This window comes from Tupaia chinensis, unplaced genomic scaffold, assembly GCF_000334495.1.
Source record: "Tupaia chinensis unplaced genomic scaffold, TupChi_1.0 Scaffold000270_2, whole genome shotgun sequence".
NCBI lineage: Eukaryota > Metazoa > Chordata > Mammalia > Scandentia > Tupaiidae > Tupaia > Tupaia belangeri.
In genome coordinates this window covers 187,161-205,803 of record NW_006159751.1, presented here as the reverse complement: position 1 = coordinate 205,803, position 18,643 = coordinate 187,161, and the positions used below count along the sequence as shown (strand labels likewise).

The window sequence follows — 18,643 nt, the reverse complement described above, 5'->3', positions numbered from 1 at the left end:
AAGAGAGTGAGAAAGCCAGGTCCAGGACTTGAACTGCAGTCGGCCACGTTGGAATCCAGTGCCCTTAACCACCACACCACCTGCCAGTCCCCAAATAAAATAATTATTTAAAAAAGTTTAGTTCAGCGCGACATCTCCAGCCATGAGCCGGTTTGGTATCTAGCTGGTGGGAGCCACGGCGACCCTGTTGCTGCTGCAGAAAGCTCACAGCAATGAAAACCTCGACAAAACTGATAGGTCTTTGGATATCATCAAATTGAATCAAAAGGAAGGAAAAAAGCAGAATTTTCCAAGACTGAACAGAAGACTCCAGCAAAGCAGTGTCTGGCAATTCTGGATGAGAGTAGGGTGGGAAATCCAACAGAATTCTGGTTTTGGTAAGACTAATCTGAGCCGCAGAGGAAGTGTAATACCTGGAAAGAGACGTCCTTATGGAGGTGTCACTGGCCTGGCAGCCAGGAAGGCAACTGGAATCCGAAAAGGAATTAGCCCTATGAATCTCCACCTCTAAGTGACAAGAATATAGAACGATATTTTCCAGCGTTAAAAAGGCAAATCTTCTGAGACAAAATGAAGTGCAGAGGAAGCCAATTGCAGTTCTCAAGAGACCTAACCAGTTAAATAGAAAAAATAACATTCCAGCTAATTTTTCCAGAAATGGAAATAAGTCATCAGAAAGACACTTATCAGGCAACTTTTCAGAAGAGGCTTGAAGGTTCAGGCCCAGTTGAACACAGAACAACTGCTAGACGATGCAGTAGCAAAGAGAGCTCGTCAATGGCAAACTTCTACCACAACTGGAGGGATTTTGACTTTATCCATTGATAATCCTGGAGCATTGCAATGTCCAGTAACTCAGAAACCGCAATTAACTCATACTACTGTACTCTAAATGGGAGCAATCTGACATAAAGAAAGTTCCTAAAGGTGTCCCCCTACAATTTTATATCAACAGTGTTGGAAAACAGACAGGGATGCCTTTGAATGAATGATTTGGGATCTTTTTTTTTTGAGAGGTTTTCGCTATAGGGCACGTGCGCTCACCAGAGAGAGAGAGACATAGAGACAGAAAGCGAGAAATCACCCCCCAGGGGGGATGGTCATGCTGCAATCCCTTCTCCTCCATTCTCCTCTCAGGATCTTGGGCATGCACGCACACGCGCCCGGCATGAGTTTTAAGCCACGGGTCCGGGACAGGAACCACGGTCGACTACGTGGGAGTCCAGCGACATAGCCATTACGCTAACTGCTGGTTCCCAGCGATTTGGGATCTTGAAGGAACAAATAGCCACTCTCGCGTTCAACAATGGAGGAAGTCGTTTTGTAACACTGGGTTAGATCTCATCCATGTCAGAAGGATTTTTGATTGATGACTGTGAAAAGTTGAATTGCTTGAAGAGTTCATCACATAAATTCATGAAACTTCAAAATATTCACAAGCCTAACTCTTTATTATTTTTGAAACAATTTTTAAAACATCTGTTTAAAAATAAAAAAGAAACAAACAAAAACACCCTAAAGAATAACAGGGAATAGGGACCAGTAGCTGGCATAGTGGCTATGTTGCTGGACTCCCATGTAGTCGACTGTGGTTCAAGTCCCAGACCCGGTGGCTTAAACTCACACCAGGCACGTATGCATGCGTGCCCAAGATCCCGAAAGAATGGAGGAGAAGGGATTGCGGCGTGGCCATCCCCCCGGGGGGTGATTTCTCACTTTCTGTCTGTCTCTGTCTTTCTGGCGAGCACATGTGCCCTACAACAAAAACCTCTCCAAAAATAATAATAACAACAGGGAACATACCTATCTGTTCTTTGGTCCAGACAAAACAATTCAGTATTTGACTTCTTTGGTTTCTTATGCAGCAGAAAGGCAGAAAGATAGAAATGGGTTATTTTTATGATAGAGGTATTTAGGATCTCATTGCCTTTGCCTATTTTTTAGACATTGTCTTGGTAAATCTTGGTCTTCAAAAATGTGAGTAGGTCCCATTGTTGCTGTCACTTATTCTCTAATGGTGTGTTGTAATAAGTACAGTTGCCTTTTCTTTATTAGCAATATTTAAGAAACATGAGAATTCCAGTTTTGGGTTTTAAGATTTATGGGAATATCTGGAACTTGGTGCATTTTTCAGGTAGTGTTATGTTAAACTCCCCACCCCCAGTTGTAAATCTTTAGTGTTGTACTTTTAACAAGAAATGTGACTCTAGGCATTAGTTCCAATTTAAAATATTGTTCAAAGGCTGTAAGTGCATATTCACAAAGTTACCTGATAAGGCCTTGGAAGAGAAGGTCTAATATAAAAATCTTACAGTCTATGTTTAGTAAATGAAGAAAGCATGACAGGAAGTAGTAAGCTGAAAGATAAGTAACCAAGGTGGAAAACTTCCAAACGCAGGTCATAGGTATACTATTTGGATTAGTGTAGCTATGAGTCTAGTGTCCACAAAATATTCTTCAGATATATTAGAACAGTCATAATTATTAAAATAGATTGAGTCAGTTTAGATATTTTAATAGTAAAATTAATATCCATATTAATTTTATTTAAAAACTTTCTCATTTAAAAACTTTAAACGTGGGGCCAGCAAATGGCATGGTGGTTAGGTTGTTGGATTCTCATATTGCCGACCATGGATTGAGTCCTGGACACAGCAGCTTGAAAATCATGCCAGGTGTGTGCAGGTGTCCAAAATCTCGAGAGATGAAAAAAGAAGGGATTGTGGTGAGGTCACTTCCTCCGCCCCCCTACCCCCAGGGGTGTGTGTGTGTGATTTCTTATTTTGTCTCTCTCTGGCAAGTGCATGTGTGCTATGACAAAAACTTTAAATAAAACATTTTTTAATAAGCTTTTAGGCTTGCTAAATAAACAATTTACAGTTCCAGAAACAAAAATATACTTGTATATGTCACTAAAAAGTGTGAAATTACAGTCAGGTTACATTGTAAACTTGTGTACCTTTTATTCTGATTTCTTGTATGGTATAAAGTTCAGTCACTTATGGGAAGAAAAGGACTTTTTCCATTCCCTCTAGAGGAGTTGTGCCAAGGTAGTGCTAAGAGTGCTCAGATAGTTGTATACTATGAATTACGGTATAATGCCAAAAATGCAGAAAAATATTCCAGCTGTAAGTTACAAGTTGGATTATTTTGAAACCTTTTGGTTTGCTATAATGTTTAAACCTCTAAGTAGGTGTCTGTTTCTCTAGAATATATTATTGTTGAGTTTTCCTATAAAACAGAATATTATGTTAAAGCTCCTGCTTGCCTTGAGTTGTGTTTTAGACTTAACTGTTCTCCATGCTCCTTGGGTTACATACTGGCTTATGCTGGCTGTGGAAAGCTATCAATAACAATTTCATGTTATACCAAATAATTAAATCTGATCCTTAGTATCTGATATTTTGCCAGTGCTTCTACTGATAAGGAATTTTTTTTGAAGGCGGTTACAGAATTTGAAAATAAACTCTAGTCTCTCCTTAGCTATTTGCTATCACAGAGGCAAAGGATTCGTAAAACTTTCGCAAGTAAAGATACTTACATTTGATCCCAGAACAATACATTTCAGACTGGTTTAGAGTTGCTGGTAGCTAACTTTAAAGAGAAGGAAAACTGAACACAAGTTTGTTGTCTTTAGAACAATTTGTAAAAATATGATATAAAGATGTTTTTCAGTTTCCTATTGTTTTAAATAAGATTGTACAAAGCTATTATTAATGCCAGTTTTGGTAAACCTTAAAAATTACCCCAAATATCAACATTAAATGCATCATATAACAAGTGCTTTTGTTTGATATATTAAACTTTAGTTCTCATGATGAAAAAAAATAAAGTTCAGATCAGTTACTTGCCAACTGAATCAACCATATCTTGAACTGTCACAGGGTTCTTCTGCATCTGAAAAATAAGTATCATGCTAAAGCGGGAGGGGAAAGCCCGACCTTACCCTGAAACCCTGGATGGAGGATGGGCATGGATGATTGTATTTCATTTTTTCCTGGTAAGAATTTGCCTTCCCTTTTTCTACTGCCTAAAAGAGGGCATTCTGGAGAAAGGCCCAGAACAGTCTAACAATATCACTTAGGAATTCTTTGCATTTGAGTGGAAAGGGTTTGGGGGGGTTCAGAGAGGAGAATGAAACCAGAAAACCACCAATAACTGTTAGTTAGAGGCCTATGCTGGACCCAGGAAAAAGTAGAAATGTCTCCCACAAGTAAAAGCAGAATGTTCCCATCCAGTCATCTACTCTTCTTCTCTACCATTCCTTAAACTTGATGTTGCAGTCACAATCGGCAGCTCTGCCCTGGTTCTGTGGCAGTAAGGATTTGGGACCAATCATCCCCCTTTTTCTTTTATTGCCAGAAGGCATGTGTGCTCATAGAGAGGGAGAGAGAGGAAGAAAGTATCCCACAATGGGGCACATTCTTATCAGTAATCCTTTCTCCATTTGTCCATCCTGTTGAGATTCAGGCAGGGATGCCTATGTGGCTAGTTTATTTTTCAAGCCACCTGGTATGGGATTCCAACCACATGGGATCTGACTCTCTTTACCTCTCAGGCTGGCCTGGGATCAATCATACTTCTAGCCACCCCAGAAGCAGCACCAGGAAGTGCTTACAAGTGCTTTGGGAGTAGGTGCCACAGCTCAATGTATGTGTGGTATGTGGGCGGATGCATACATGTGTGCACATATAAAAACAAAACACTGCTGGCAGTAGCCCTGATTGAGAATGAGGGTATTTCCCCTCTTTCAGGCTGCTGTCCACTTTACAACCCACTAACCACAAATGATGCTAGAATTAGACTCAATGTCTATTTTTGTTGTGGCTGCAAAGGGAGAGGAATGTGGATTCTGAAATGGGAGACAGAGTTTTCTCCTCCATCCATAAGAAACTGGACTAGGCATTTTTTTTCTTACCCTCCCAAAAGCTCCTGGGGTTGCTATGTAATAGTGGTGACCAACATCAACATGTCCACACAGAGTGGCACTAGGCTCCACTGTTCTCAGGTGTTTTCAGCTAAGTTCTTACAGCTTCTAGATGTACTCACACAAATACCTTTTTTCCCTAGTGCTCCTCCCCAGCTCACAAGAGTAAGCAGGGAAGTGGGGTAAGAGTCCTAGTGGCCATTAATAATCCTATCGTCCAGTGTAGATAACTAAGAACACTAACAAATAGAGCACTATTTGTTAAAAAATCAGCTTCATTACAAAAGAATGTGGAATCTTTCTCAGCCCCTAGAATGTTACTAAAGATGTCCTTAGTCTGGGAGTCGCCGTGCCTGGAGGCTGGGCCACCTCCACAAATCACAGGCTTCGCAGAATTAGCATTGTTGGTGAGGATCTCTAGTTTTATGTTTTTCTCCAGGAACCATCTGTACTATTCCTACATTATCCTCTGAGGGTAGGAAATTATTTGACCACTTTAGTTGCTGGTAGGCAAAACTACCTAATAACCAGAATAAAAAATAATGTCCCACTTTTGGGGTATGATGTCCCTTATAAAGCATAAAAAATATACAGTCCTTAAAATGAACTCAGGGGCTAATCACCCACAGTGGTAATGTGGATGCTTAGATGACTATGTTTTTGTTTCCAAATGAGTTACAAGTACTTTTCCTACAACAGATAAGCTCATGAGAAGGTCTGCAAAAACAAACAAACAAACAAAAAAGAACACTAAATGTTGTTTTAAGCAGGGGCTTGCTTCCTACTTTAAAAAGGTGAGAGGAACTCATTCTAACCAACCAACTTTTTTTTTTTTCAAGAGAGGTTTTGCTATAGGGCGCATGCACTCCCCAGAAAGACAGACAGAGAGATAGAAAGCGAGAAATCACCCCCCAGGGGGGATGGCCACTCCGCAATCTCTTCTCCTCTAGGGATCTTGGGCACATCCGCACATGCATCCCGGCGTGAGTTTAAGCCACCGGGTCTGGGACTCAAACTGCAGTCGGCTACATGGGAGTTCAGTGACATAGCCATTATGCTAACTGCTGGTGCCATTCAACCATACTTCTTAACTATATATGACTTTTTACTTTTTTAATATTGTTGAAAATTGTCAGGATCAACTTTTTAAAAATTTATTTATTCATTCATTTATTTTAACTTGACCAGAGAGAGAGAGACACACACACACACATAGAGAGGAAAGTGAGAAAGCAAGCTTCCAGATCCGGGTCTCGAACCGTGGTCAGCCATGTGGTAGTGTCCAGCGCCTTATCCACCACACCACCTGCTGGTCCCCCACTACTTTTTTTTTTTTTAAATTTGGTAGAGGGCATGTACACTAACCAGAGACAAGAGAGGTGAGAAAGCACTACTCCCTGCCAAGGGATGATGATGTCATAATCCCTTTTCCTCTTGGAATTTTAAGCATACATACACACACATACACCCAGCATATTTTTCAAGCTGCTGAATCCAAGACTTGAACAGTGCAGTTGGTCATGTAGAATCTAGCCACCTTAACTATCAGGCCATCTATTGGTCCCATATGACGGTTTTCTGTATTCAGTCTCACTAGCCTAAGGGCAGAGACCATGTCTGCAATGTTGTTCATTGTTAGTGTAGTCAGTACTATAAACCCAACTCTAGCATATACAGCCTGGGACACAGTAGGCACCCAATACCTGTTGGTGGATGAACTGAAAGGCACATTTATGAGTAAACAAATAAGGAAGCTAGGGATGGGTGATTAAATCAGAGAGATGGGCAGGGGGCTTGTAAGACATACTAAGAACATGGTTATTTTCTTGAGGCCGTGAGGAGCTGATCAGAAAAACTTAGCAGGGGACTGGAGGGATCAGAGAAGCACTTCAAAATATAATAGCTATGAGGGAACCAGCAGTTAGCGTAATGGCTATGTCGCTGGACTCCCATGTAGTCGACCGTGGTTTGTGTCCCAGACCCGGTGGCTTAAAACTCACGCCGGGCGCGTGTGCATGCGTGCCCAGGATCCCGAGAGGAGAATGGAGAAGGGATTGCGGCGTGACCATCCCCCCTGGGGGGTGATTTCTCGCTTTCTGTCTCTATGTCTCTGTCTGGCGAGCGCACGCGCCCTACAGTGAAAATCTCTCCAAAAAAAAAAATATATATATAATAGCTATGAGAACCAGCAGTTAGCGTAATGGCTGTATCGCTGGATTCCCACATAGTCAACCGTGGTTCACATCCCGGTCCAAAAAAAAAAAAAAAAAATATATATATATATATATATATATACACAATAGCTATGGCTCCAGGGTAAAGGATTAGTCGGAGTCATGCTTGGAAGGAGGGCAATTTATTGGAGGCATGGTGCAACAATCTAGGTGATTAAACTATGAGGGTCTAGACTAAGGCAGTTACAATGGAGAGGGAGAGAAAATATAGGTCTGAGCAATATCAAAGAAGTAGACCTATAGACCTGAAAAGGAATTGGATGTCAGGCAAAGAGAGGGAGTCGGAGAGTCTCTTGCCACCAGATAAGAATACTTATCTGAAATAAGAATCTAGTGATGGAGATGAAGTGGGAAAGGTCTTGATGATGATTTAGAAGACAGGAGCTAAGGAAAGGATGTGTCTAAGGAGCAGGTCTCTGACATGGGTGAGTGGAGGGTGATACTAACTAAAAGAATTGAAGAGTAGGCAGAGGATAAAAGATTGATAATTTAGGGTTGGACAAGATGATTAGGGCTAGAAAGATACAGTATGCAGTCATGAGTCTGAAGCTCTTGGGAAAGAATAATTGCTAACACAAGATAACAAAGTCATAGCTTGAGTACTAAGGTACAGGTATTAAGTATTTACCAGATTTTTTTTTCAATTAGTCTTCACAGTAACATGAGCTAGGTAATATTCACATTCTCCCAACTTTACAAAAGAGGAAATTTAACCTCCACAAAATAATTCCCCAAGGTTGCCCCCTCAGGAGGGAGCTGAATCAGGGTGCAGGTCAATGCAGGATGACTGGAGAACTGAACTCAACTATATCAACATGAGTATGTGGGTGGTAACTGAAACCTTGGGAATGAATGATTGTCCAGAGAGCAGGTATTAAGTGAGGTGGGTACAAAACAGAAGAAAAATATTAACCAGATGGACAGAGAAAGTACAATCAGTGAAAGGGAACTCAGGGTCCTGTCATTCTTAAGCAATGCATATATTGACAGCAGAGAAATTGACCAAGGCTACTGAGAAAAAGGGGGGGGGGCATGGAGGAGGGAGAGAAAGAAGTGAAAAAGAACAGAGGAAGCTAGGAAATCCAGTGAGTACGGAGTGCTCTCTGAGTGAAGACAGACCTGGCTAGGTGTTTCCATTGAGTTCTCCTGCCAGGGATAGTTAGGTTGTTAAGCTAAAAAAAAAAAAAAAAAAAAAAAAAAAAAAAATTTTTTTTTCTCTCCCGGAGAGTATAAGGGTTTTAAAGAAAAAAAAAAAAAAAAAAAAAAAAAAAACCAAGAGAAAAAATAGCTCTTTACTATACCCAGGGTCATCAGAATTCCAAGAAATGAGTTAGTACTCCACAGGAACAAAACCTGACTTCAAATGAAGCAGTTCTCCTAGTGGAGGGGAGGGGAGGAGGTACCAGGAAAGTTAAGTGGGACAAGAGAAAAAAATAGGGAACATGACCCAACCATAAAGTGACCACAAAACCTGACTAACCCTTGCTGTCCTAGAATAATTAGGCACTTTTTGCTCTCAAGACTGTCTCAATTCAGATAAAGATTACCCTTTTTATATATTAAGACTGTCTCAATTCAGATAAAGATTACCCTTTTTATATATTAAGTGAGGGAAGGAACAGAACTAAAGAAAATCTAACCTAAGAACTGAACATTCTCTCTCTTTTGGACAGTGCTCTTCTCCCAAAAGTAACCGGAATGAGATGCCATTCTAACAGAATAGTATAGTGGTTGGTCTGGGTTTATTTGATCTGAGCTTAAATTTCAGCTCCAGTACCCTCATCTTAACTTTTCCTCAGCTTCCTGATCTCTAATACAATGCTGACAGACCTATCCCACAGTCCTGAAATGAGGACTGAGAAACATTTGTACAAAGGCCTTAGCCACTCTAAAAGCAATGATTCCCCCATATTAAGATGGTATAATGAAATGAAGCAAACTGCTAAGTACTAGGGAGCTGGGGGAATGGGGAATCATAACCTCTAGCAGCCATAACTTCCTTTATAGTTGTTCACTCACCACTTGAACTCTGGTTTGCTTTGATTTAGGTAAATGTATTTGTGATGGGGATGACCAAGACATTTGCAATTTTCTTTGTGGTCTTTCAAGAAGAGTTTGAAGGCACTTCTGAGCAAACTGGCTGGATTGGTTCCATCATGTCATCACTTCGCTTTTTTGCAGGTATATAGCTGGCTGTAAGCTTGCTATACAACGAGGACAATAAAGGGCAATTCTAAGGAGATTTTCCTGTCAGACATCTAAGACTGAAATGTTGCTAAAATTCAAGTTAAATTATTAATATGCAATGCTGAAAATATATGGACTTAACAGTGTTAACTCAGTAACTAAACTGGGAAAATTAGGGTTCAAAAAAAGTTGAATGATGCAACTACCTAATTCAAAAAAATAAAAAAAAATTTAATCCCTGTTTCTTTCCAGCTTAGTGGGCCTCAATTTAAGTTCAGTGAGTTGGCCCTCAGGCTGAAAGCCAGATCATGAAGTTCTAACGATACTCAAGCAAAATATAGAACCAATGTCTCCTTTACTTTTATCTGGAGTTATATAATACAGTAGAGGAAAATTAGTTATTAGACCTTGGTCTAGTTTCTCATAAAATGCCATCTCATTTTGTGGAAGATTTATAACGAATTTCCTGTAAGCTTCTCCTCCAAATCTATTTACTATACTCTTTAACCTCCAAAAGCAAAACAGCATGAGACTAGTAATATTAAGAAACCCAGCATAAAATCTTTTTCAAAATAAATACAACACTCTACCACCAAGCAGAATCCTCATTTTCCTTCAATTATTCATTACAATTAAACTCAAGAAGATTAAGGGATGTCAGATAACTGTCAGATAACCTTTTTTTTTTGGGGGGGGGGTTGCTACAGGGCGCGTGTGCTCGCCAGGAAGACAGAGAGAGACGGAGAGACAGAAAGTGAGTAATCACCCCCCAGGAGGGATGGCCACGCCACAATCCCTTCTCCTCCATTCTCCTCTCGGGATCTTGGGCAAGCATGCACATGCACCTGGCTTGAGTTTAAGCCACTGGATCCGGGACTCAAACCATGGTCAACTACATGGGATTTCAGCGACATAACCATTATGCTAACTGCTGGCCCCAGATAACCTTTTAATTGTCAGAGTGGCACATGCACCTTCCAGAGAAAGAAGGAAAGTGTCCCCTTCACAGGACAAGGTCATACCACAATCCCTTCTCAATTTCTCCATCGTGCCAGGACTTTGGCATGTATACATATGTTCCACATTTTTTTCAAGCCACCAGGGTCATGATTTAAACTACAGCTGGTTATTTGGGATGTGACTTCCTTAAGTTCTGGACCACAGGGCTAGCCCAGAGCACATTTACTTAGCACTTTTCTTTCTTTTCCTGAGGTCCCCTGGCTGCTGTTATTTCTGATATACTTGGAGAGAAAACTACCTCCATTCTTGGGACCTTATTTTTTACTGGTGGATATCTGATTAGCAGCTGCGCTACAAGCATTCCCTTTCTTTGTGTGACTATGGGACTTTTACCTGGTGAGTCCATGTTAAATAAATGATGAAAACTACAAACCTTCTCTTCTACTCTCTACGGGTCTTAAAGGTCTAGTTATAGACTACCTATGAGATGGCAAGAAAGTAGAGGCACTGCTGTGCAAGGCTCTTGGGGGGGCCCCAGGTTCACCTACGCATGTCTGTGATCTTGGCTGGCTACAGGGCTGGGGGAAGGATTGTGATGAGAAAATCACCAGGGCACCCGCCTAATAAAATAAACTATTTTCTTTAAACCCTAGTTATCTTGAATCCAGTACGTAATCTCATTTGATACAGAGCCACTGAATGAGAAAGTGATTCTAAACTATTGTTTTCCTTTTAGGTTTAGGTTCTGCTTTATTGTACCAAGTAGCTGCTGTGGCAATCACTAAATACTTCAAAAAACGACTGGCTCTTGCCACAGCTATTGCTCGTTCTGGGATGGGACTGACATTCCTGTTGGCACCCTTTACAAAATTACTGATAGATTTATATGACTGGACAGGTGAGTCACTTTTAAGTTACTCAACTATCAACTCTGAAAGATTTAATGTTTAGCCCTCTGTTTTTGATAATTAGAAATGAAGAGATAGAGAGCAACTGACTTCATAAGTTATTGCCAGAGAGGAAATAAGCACAATTTTTAAAGTAAACATGCACCCTTTCCTTGGAAAATACACAGCACAAGAACTACTTGCAGGTCTTGCCAGCTCATACTAACAATTCAGAGTTCATCAGAGGGTTCTATGAGGAGATGAAGGATAGGATACTCTGTGTGGCCACAAACATCTGGTGATGAAAGTGACGAGGTGGGGAAATACGCTTCCTCCTCTTCCCTTTCCTCACCAGAATATTCACAAAATTTTCATTTTCCCTGTAGAAAAAAGTCATTTAAAAAAAAATGCCTCTTCCATCAGACTCACTAAAATGGATTAAAAGGAGAAAAATGGGTAAAAATTAACTATTTCTTTAATAGTTTATCTTTTATATACTGCCAACTATAAACTTACACGAATGAATAAAAATAATTTACCCACAACCTCCTGTGTCTAAGGCAACAGAATATTCTAATTAAAATAATTACTAGAAAAAATATGCATACATACCCACATAAATGTGTGTATTCATATGCCAACTTCTATCTACATGCCAGTTTTCTTGAACCTTTTCTTTCTGAAGTAAAAAATTACTCAGTAGTCTCTTGGTGAACCAGCCTGGCTAATAAATCTGTAGGGTAGGACAGCAAAGCCTACAGACGGCCCTACTGCCAAAAGTACTTTACACAAGTCATGGCTTAGGTCCGGGCTTGCTAAAATCTACTCATATTCAAATTCAAGACTAGCATCAATCTTTTTTCAAGAACATGCTTTAAGAAAAATCACATGGGAGACCAGCAGAAGGCATAATGGTTATGTTGCTGGACCCCCACATCTACTGCAGTTCGAGTCCCAGACCCAGCAGCTTAAAACAGGCCAAGTGTGTGTGTGTGTGTACATTCCCAAAATCCCAAGAGAAGAATGGAGAAAAGATTTGGTGTGACCATCCCTCTGGAGGGTGATTTCTTGTTCCCTGTCTCTTCAACAAGTATGTGCATCCTACAGCAAAACTCTCCCCCCAAAAAACCCTGCAATGGCATGATAGGACTCTCCCCTCTTCCAAGGCTGTTTCCAAATGACTCCTAGCATCTAATTTTGTATTTTTTGTGCCTAGATCTGTACCTTGACTTCAGGATAGTTAAAATCCCTGGTTAAAACACACTGTGTTTTTAAAAAATACCCCTCCCCCTAAAACTCCCTTTTTATTCTTTTTTCCTTTAGCACAAATGACAATCTCTTCTGTTCTATTGGTGCAGCTTCTCTATCTCCAAAGGATGGTTTTTACAGGGATACATCAGTGTGTATAGTTAACAAATCAACACAGATGCTTTCAGTTAAATTCACAGGACAAAACAGGGTTTTCTTTTATTTTTTACTTTTGCTATAGGGGTAAATGTGCTTGCTGGAGAAGACAGAAAGTGAGAAATCACCCCCCCACACCCCCCCACCTCCCGGCAGAACGGGCACACCGCTATCCCTTCTCCATTCTCCTCTTGAGATTTTGGGCACACACACATGCCTGGCTTGAGTTTCAGGTTGCTAGATCCAGGACTTGAACCGTGGTCAACCATGTGGGAGTTCTGCACCTTAACTACCCCGCCACCTTCTGGCCCCCAAAATACTGTTTTCAAGAATTATTGGACTATGTAGTAGGATATGAATACTAAGTATTGTGAACTGAAAAGTTATTTTTAACTTAAACATTTGAATTTCTCATTCCTATCAGGTGCCCTTATATTATTTGGAGCTATCACATTGAATTTGGTACCTTCTAGCATGCTCTTACGGCCCATTCATATTAAAAGCAAGCACAATTCTGATACTAAAGATAAAGGTAGCAGTTTGTCGACAAGTGGTCCAGAGGCATTGCATGGGACAGAAACATCGTGCGGTAAGACACAATCTGCCATCAAGGACAGTACTACGCAGAAGGCTGAACAACCTGATCAAAGTGTACTAGTCTCACAAAATCCAACTGAAGAGTTCATCAACAGGCCTAACAGGAATAGACAATCAGTACTAAGTAATAAAGAAAGTTATGAGAAAAAAGCTATTCCATGGAAGTGCCAACAAAATCTCTTCGATATTTCTCTCTTTAGGAATCCTTTCTTCTACATATTTACCTGGTCATTTCTCCTCAGTCAGTTGGCATATTTTATCCCTACCTTTCACCTGGTGGCCAGAGCCAAAACACTGGGGATTGACATCATGGATGCCTCCTACCTTGTTTCTGTAGCTGGTAAGAAAACCCACTTCTACTTCCTACCCAAAAGGAAAAGTGAACTGATTTTTACAGAAGTTTTTATTAAGTCTTACTGAAAAGCTAAAGAAAAATAAGAAAAGCAAGTTTTCTGAGGCTAGATGAAGCACTAGCACATTCCTCCATATAAATCTGCTACCACACCTTACCCTGCTGGACGTAGCCCATAAAGCCAGTGTTACTCATTTTCATGTATGTGTCTGACACAGGAGACATGGCCCTCCATATATCCATGGGCTCCACAGTCCTTTTCCTTGTCATTACTCCCTAAATAGGTGTAGCAACTATTTACATAGCATCTACATTGTTTCAGGCTTTTTAAGTCATCAAGATAAATTATAGCACATGGGAGGATGCACCTAACTTATGTGCAAATACTGTACCATTCTGTATGAGGGACTTGAGCATCCAGATTTAGGTATATGTTTAAGAGAGAGGGATCATGGGCCAAGCCCATGGACATCAAGGAATGACTATTTGTTAGATAAATGCTGATTTTAAAAACCTGATGTTCCGTTTTAACAGCCACTCCAGGAGGCAGAAAATCCCAGGTAGACATCACAGTACAGTGGTCAAAGGATTAGTTCTGGAGCTAGACTTTCCAGGTTTTCTCTTGCTTTTTCCTAGCCATGTGCTTTATTGGCCAAGTTTCTTGCCTTCTCTGCACTCCAAATTTTATTTGTGATAGAGAAATTATAGTACCTACTCTCATAAGGTTGTCAGTATTAAAGAGTTTAGAATAGCGTCTTGCCCAACATAACCATTCAAATTAATATTTAATATTATTATTTATATTAATAACTAACCTATTAATATTTCTAACTTAATATTTCTCACCTTGAATTCACAATAGGACAAATAAAAGTAACTCTTAGGGGTCAGCAGGTGGCGTGGTGGTTGGGGCACTAGATTCTCACATGGCTGACCATGGTTTGAGTTCCAGACTTGGCAGCTTGCTTTCTCGCTTTCTATCTATGTCTAGCTCTGGTCAAACTGAAAACAATAATAATGGTAAATAAAACAAAGAAAATAATTCTTTTTTTTTTTTTTGGAGAGGTATTTTTTTCTTATTGGGCACATGTGCTTGCCAGAAGGACAGAGACAGACAGATAGATAGTAAGAGAGAAATTACCCCCCAGAGGGGATGGCCACACCGCAATCCCTTCTCCTCCATTCTCCTCTCGGGATCTTGGGCACGCACGCACATGAGCCAGGCATGAGTTTAAGCCACCGGGTCCAGGACTCGAACCGCGGTCGACTACATGGGAGTCCAGCGAAATAGCTATTATGCCAACTGCTGGTCCCAGGAAATAATTCTTTCAAAAAAAAACTTTTCAGACTATCCACTAATGACTTGTCTGATATATAAAATAGGCTGTAAATTAAAAACAATCACTTCGGTATTCATAAAAATATTGGAAACAGACTGCTTGATCCAGAAGATATGGATTTCAAATGACTAAACGGGAAATCTAAAAAAATAAGAATGGATGAGATGGAACTGTTTTGCTCTAATTAGCTTGAAATTCTCCCTCCCCTCAATTTTTCTATAGGGTATATGTGCTCACTGGAGACAGGAAAAGAGGGAAAAGTGAGAAATCACCTCCTGAGGAGATGGACATCCCACAATCCTCTCTCCATACTCCTGTCAGGATTTTAGGCATGTAAGCACATGCATGCATGTGTTTTTCAAGTCACTTGGTATGGGACGCAAAACAGTCACGTGGGATCCAGCCACCTTCACCACCACACCACTGGCTAGCCCATCTTCTTTCATTTTTTAGTAACTCAACAATTAACTTTTCTCTTCCTAATTTCCTGCAGGAAAAAAAGTAAATTTTCTATGCACTTACAAAACTGACTATACCTAGTTTCAAATGTTCCAACTGTAAAGATACTCGGCTTCAATCAAAAAAACTTTTGTAGGGACCAGCAGTTAGCGTAATGGCTATGTTGCTGGACTCCCATGTAGTCAACTGCGGTTCGAGTCCCGGACCCAGTGGCTTAAAACACGCCAAGCACGTGTGCGTGCGTGCCCAAGATCCTGAGAGGAGAATGGAGGAGAAGGGATTGCGGCGTGACCATCCCCTCTGGGGGGTGATTTCTCGCTTTCTGTTTCTGTCTCTGTCTGGCGAGCGCACACACCCTAAAGAGAAAGATAGAAGGTTAAACTCATTTTTCACAAGCATGTCTAGGGGGTATCAACTTGGATCTGACTTGGGTATACCACAGGACCAAATAACAATAACATCAAGTCTCAATATGTATCCTAATAAATAATGTAAATAACTATAAAACATTTTTAAAAAGTAGTATGTATTTTTTTATTCCCTTTTTTAATGGGGCAACTTATATTTCGGCCACAGGAAAAATCTGAAAACTGGATCTCACACTATTCCTGGTGACAATCTTTCAGTATTTAATTGTTACATTACCTTATACTAGGATAAAGGATAAGGATGTTTTATTATCATGAAACTGAGAAAAAATGTGGTTCTTAAATTTTATTCAAGAGCTATTTATAGCTCTAACGTTCAGTTTAACCTCCCATTTCAGACCTCCCACATATTTTCAAATTAAGCCTAACAACCTCTGCAGAAGACTTGATTCCTAAACACTCATATGCAATTTTAAGAGAGTCCCAGTATTTTTTTTTTTGGGGGGGGGGGGGAGAGAGCATGCAAAATAGTGAGAGATGAGGTAATTTTGACTTGGCTTCACCAAGTCATCATGTCATTACTCTAGGGCCACAAGCACAGCCTATTTTATGTTGGGCTGGGAACCAAACCTGGGCCTCTCACGTGGCCTCAGTCACAAATTTAGCAGTACACTCCTGCTTGTACCACCACAGATGATCCTATTCTTAACATGACTTTATACTCCAATCTTTTTTTTTTTTTTTTTGGAGAGGTTTTTTGCTATAGGGTGTGTACGCTCACCAGAAAGACAGACAGAGACAGAGAGAAAGAAAGCAAGAAATCACCCATGGAGGGAGAAATCTTTCTTAATTTTTTAAATGTTATTACTTTTTTTTTTTTTTTTAATTTGACCAGAGAAAGACAGAGAGAATGGGAAAGTGGAAAAGCAAGTCACCAGGTCTGGGACTTGAACCACAATCACGTGGAAGTCTAGCAATGAGATCACCATGCCACCTGAGGGTCTGATAGTGTTTTAGAAATCTCACTTTCTCACCTGCAGGACCTTTTAGAAGGAAGGTCTAGATGTCCTAAGCCCAGTGTCTACAGTAACCAGGGATTCCCAATTTATTTGTATGAACTTTCTAAACACAATCAGAAAAAATAACCACACTTTGTTGGGTCTTCTACCCGATTCTGGGGTAACCTTTTTGGTGTTTCATCAAATGTGCTTCCAATAGGTAAGTAAATGATAGATTCTGTTGGAAGAAATATGAAACCACTTTTTTCTCACATTAACCTTGGGATGCGGTCAAACTACTTAGGAAAAGACACATTAAGGGATTAGGAAAATGGCACTAGAATTTCCTAAAACATTTTGAATATTTTCCAGGTATAACTGAGACAGTCAGTCAAATTATTTCTGGATGGGTTGCCGATCAAAACTGGATCAAGAAGTATCACTACCACAAGTCTTACCTCATCCTCTGTGGCATCACTAACCTACTTGCTCCCTTAGCCACCACCTTTCCACTCCTTATGACTTATTCCATCTTCTTTGCCATTTTCACTGGCGGTTACCTGGCACTGATACTTCCTGTACTGGTAAGTACATACACTCATTAACATTGTGAGACTATTTAGTAACAACAAGTATCAATAATAATCTCCCCAAAAGATTATTCCCCCATGCTTTTTATTTTTAAAAAATTATAACAAAGACCTCAGAAATCCTGTAGCTACATTCTGTTGGAATTACTTATCTTGGGAGCAAGGACAAAAAGAGAATTATCAGCATGGGACAGGGAAAAAATGATAGCAAAAAAGGGATCAGCAGATTGCATTTTGCTTATCAGTCTCCTTGGTTAAGTTCCTATTTACTTTCTCCTTCAGCTCCAGAAATATCTTTGGCTCCATCTAAGACACAATCTTGCAGTTCGCTGGAACTCTTCAAGAGAAAAAAGGGTTTCCTGCCCAGTAGGGCTTCTATTCTTGGGTTACTGCATGACTCCTTTGTTTTTCAAGCCGCCCCCCCTCCTCCATTTTTCCCCCAAATTGACCTAACATCCTGAACCTAAATGGAACTAAAAAACTTATACTTTTCTGTTCTTGGAACCCACTGAGTTCTTAGAACCAAGTCCTAATGTTCCAGATCAGAAGAGGACCTGGGAAACCTCTGGCCTGATGTCAGTATTAGCATAAGTGCTATAGGATACTATTGTGAATCTTAGGCAAAAATCAAACTTCCTAAATCTGATTTCTTAAAAACCAATGGTTTGTACTGAGCCACAGGGAGATTCTAGAATAGCACTGTTAGATCAGATTGTAAACATCATTTCCTAAGAGAAAAGAGCAAGGTTGGGAGAAAAATGTACCCCTGAACTATCTAAAAGATCTAAAGAAAACAAAACAAAACTCAATGTTCCTTACTAAGTAACTGAACACACTGCCTGACAACGTTAGTTGTCTATTGACCTCAGCTCTCCATAAATATTCAGGACAAAAGGCCATCAAAATCGCCTCAAAAGTCAAAAGTATTCATAGTTTGAGATAATATAAACAGTATGTGTCCCTTTGTAAACAAAAGGCTCCACAGAATTTCACTCTTAACATGACTAACACCGAACTCTTAATCCCTACAGGTTGACCTTTCTAGGAATTGTGGAGTACACAGATTCCTGGGACATGCTTCTTTCTTTGCTGGGATTGCTGTCCTTTCTGGACCACCTATAGCAGGTAATAGCTTAGCCACATTCTGAGCAAATTTCAATAGCAATAAAAGAAAACACTGATACGGGATCAATGGTAACATAAATGACAATATTTGGCTAAAAGACACTTCTTCTATCTTTCCTGTACCTACTCTATCACCAATATAATTAAAGGGTTATAATTCAACAGATATGCCCAATGCAGATTTATATATTTTCTTAGAAGTCTTATCAGCAGGA

The 18,643-nt window shown here is 40.1% G+C and overlaps 1 protein-coding gene and 1 pseudogene across 2 annotated transcripts in view; both read left to right on the top strand.

Annotated features, from left to right (window-relative positions):
* Positions 1 to 18,643, top strand: part of SLC16A4 (solute carrier family 16 member 4) — a 32,516-nt gene that overhangs the window by 1,517 nt on the left and 12,356 nt on the right. Inside the window, exons 2-8 of one of the 2 annotated variants that reach the window (XM_006149561.3) lie at positions 3,885 to 4,000; positions 9,210 to 9,342; positions 10,561 to 10,704; positions 11,045 to 11,206; positions 13,024 to 13,536; positions 17,086 to 17,297; positions 18,335 to 18,428. In XM_006149561.3, coding sequence (XP_006149623.1) covers positions 3,914 to 4,000; positions 9,210 to 9,342; positions 10,561 to 10,704; positions 11,045 to 11,206; positions 13,024 to 13,536; positions 17,086 to 17,297; positions 18,335 to 18,428 — 1,345 coding nt within the window. In that variant the 5' untranslated portion in view covers positions 3,885 to 3,913. The remainder of the gene's footprint in view (positions 1 to 3,884; positions 4,001 to 9,209; positions 9,343 to 10,560; positions 10,705 to 11,044; positions 11,207 to 13,023; positions 13,537 to 17,085; positions 17,298 to 18,334; positions 18,429 to 18,643) is intronic. The other variant, XM_006149560.3, reaches the window with a different exon arrangement.
* Positions 143 to 1,449, top strand: LOC102495019 (UAP56-interacting factor-like; annotated as a pseudogene).